We start from the raw sequence: 1,547 nt of genomic DNA on the forward strand, positions 1-1,547 counted from the left end.
ATTCAGCACGGCAACACCATTTGCGGATGAAATGAATGGCATCTGCGTGCGGCTTTTTTTGTGGGCGCGAGATGGTCGGGTAGTGTTCAACGCCCCGAGAGGCCGGGAGCAAAGAGGCCTGCACTGCTGCAAGCAGAGGGCTGCACGCTCCTGTTGGTGGCGTTGCTGTGGAGCCCTGAAGGGCCTGCAGGGAATTTGTTTCCGCCGCCTCATTATCTTGTTGATTGGTGCTTGCCGCGGCCTTTTGAGGCGGGGCGTGGGATGGACCGAGAGAGCGTGTGTCGTGCGGCGGTGCTGTGAATTGGTGCTGCCCACGTTTGTGCAGATAATTCCTTTTGTGACCGCGTCCTTGCCGCGGCAGTCCACCGGGAGCGTGTGACCGACCACTGTATCACTTGCGGACTGTTTCGGCAGGACTTTGAATGGCGTCGCCGAATGATGGAATTCCGCGTCCATGTGTGCGTGAGTGTTGGCTTCCGCCGTGACTTGCCGTGTTGTTGCTGTTGCTGTTTTCTGTGTGCGATGGTTTTCCGTGCTGTCCCTTCCGGATTGTTTATTGTGCTGCCTTCTGTGTAGGAGTTCTGCTCTGATTCTCACTGACTTGCCTGATGTATTACCGCTGTTGCTTCTGTACTCTCCACCTCTTGAACACAAACACGCTAGGAAAGAAAGCAACAAAACGCGAATTGCTACTGTGAAATTCGAAGGCAGTGAAAGGACCAACAGCACACACACATATTTGTATGCTCTCACGTGTTGCTGCAGTGAAGGCACCCCGCACACACAACCGTCGCCGCGTGACCGGATCCAGCGGAGGGAGGAGGGAAGGAAGAGAGAGTGAGCCGCAGAGGCCCCACATGTCCCGGCGTGTGTTTGCTTCCGCGGTGCTGCTTCTTCTTTTCGTGACGTGCTGTGGGATTGGTGGAGCTGTTTCTGCTGGGGGGAGTAATGTAAGGGGTACAGTTGATGCGTTGATGGGGATTGGATGGGAAAAGCTTGAAAACTGGGAGGATGTTCCTGACGCTGGTGGTAAATATGGCTCGCTCCGCGTTCCCAGTCTCGTTGAGGTGCAGGGTCATGTATTTGCTATTGCTGAGGCCCATTGCAGAGATGGAGACAAGTGCAGCAAATTCGGCTTTACTGGGATTGCGTCAAAGTACCTTGGTTTAAGTGGTGTTTCTGGTCCAACCGAGATCTCGACGGCGGATGCGAGTATCTTTGGCACAGATCTTCTAAAGAAAGGTTCTGAGGTCATCAACACCAGAAACGGCATAACGCGACCAACGACGGTTGTAATTGAGGACAGTGTTTACGTACTCCTGGGAAACTACAGCCGTACAAGGCCGCAGGTTGGGGGCACGAATGAGCGGGGCCTTTTGCTCGTGAAGGGAACTGTCATTGAAGAAAATGGGACGAAGAAAATCAGATGGAATGAGACCCATGTGGTGAAGCCTGAACCTAAAGGATATTCTCGTTCCTTGACCGAGTTAACTGGCGGTGGAGGATCGGGTGCTGTGATAAGTGACGGCGCGCTTGTGTTTCCCATG

At 53.8% G+C, this 1,547-nt stretch overlaps 1 protein-coding gene across 1 annotated transcript, besides 1 other annotated feature; it reads left to right on the forward strand.

Moving 5' to 3' along the window:
- Positions 1 to 1,547: part of a sequence feature (areas not merged during assembly with more than two copies in the genome that could not be assigned to a particular haplotype) that runs on past the window's edge.
- On the forward strand, positions 744 to 1,547 carry Tc00.1047053510843.19 (trans-sialidase, putative; the record flags this gene model as incomplete). Its single annotated transcript, XM_799168.1, has 1 exon — positions 744 to 1,547. A coding segment is annotated over one exon (804 nt), but the record flags the coding sequence as incomplete, so codon positions are not given.

The sequence above is a fragment of the Trypanosoma cruzi genome, genomic scaffold (genome assembly GCF_000209065.1).
Source record: "Trypanosoma cruzi strain CL Brener 1047053516919 genomic scaffold, whole genome shotgun sequence".
Classification (NCBI taxonomy): Eukaryota; Euglenozoa; class Kinetoplastea; order Trypanosomatida; family Trypanosomatidae; genus Trypanosoma; species Trypanosoma cruzi.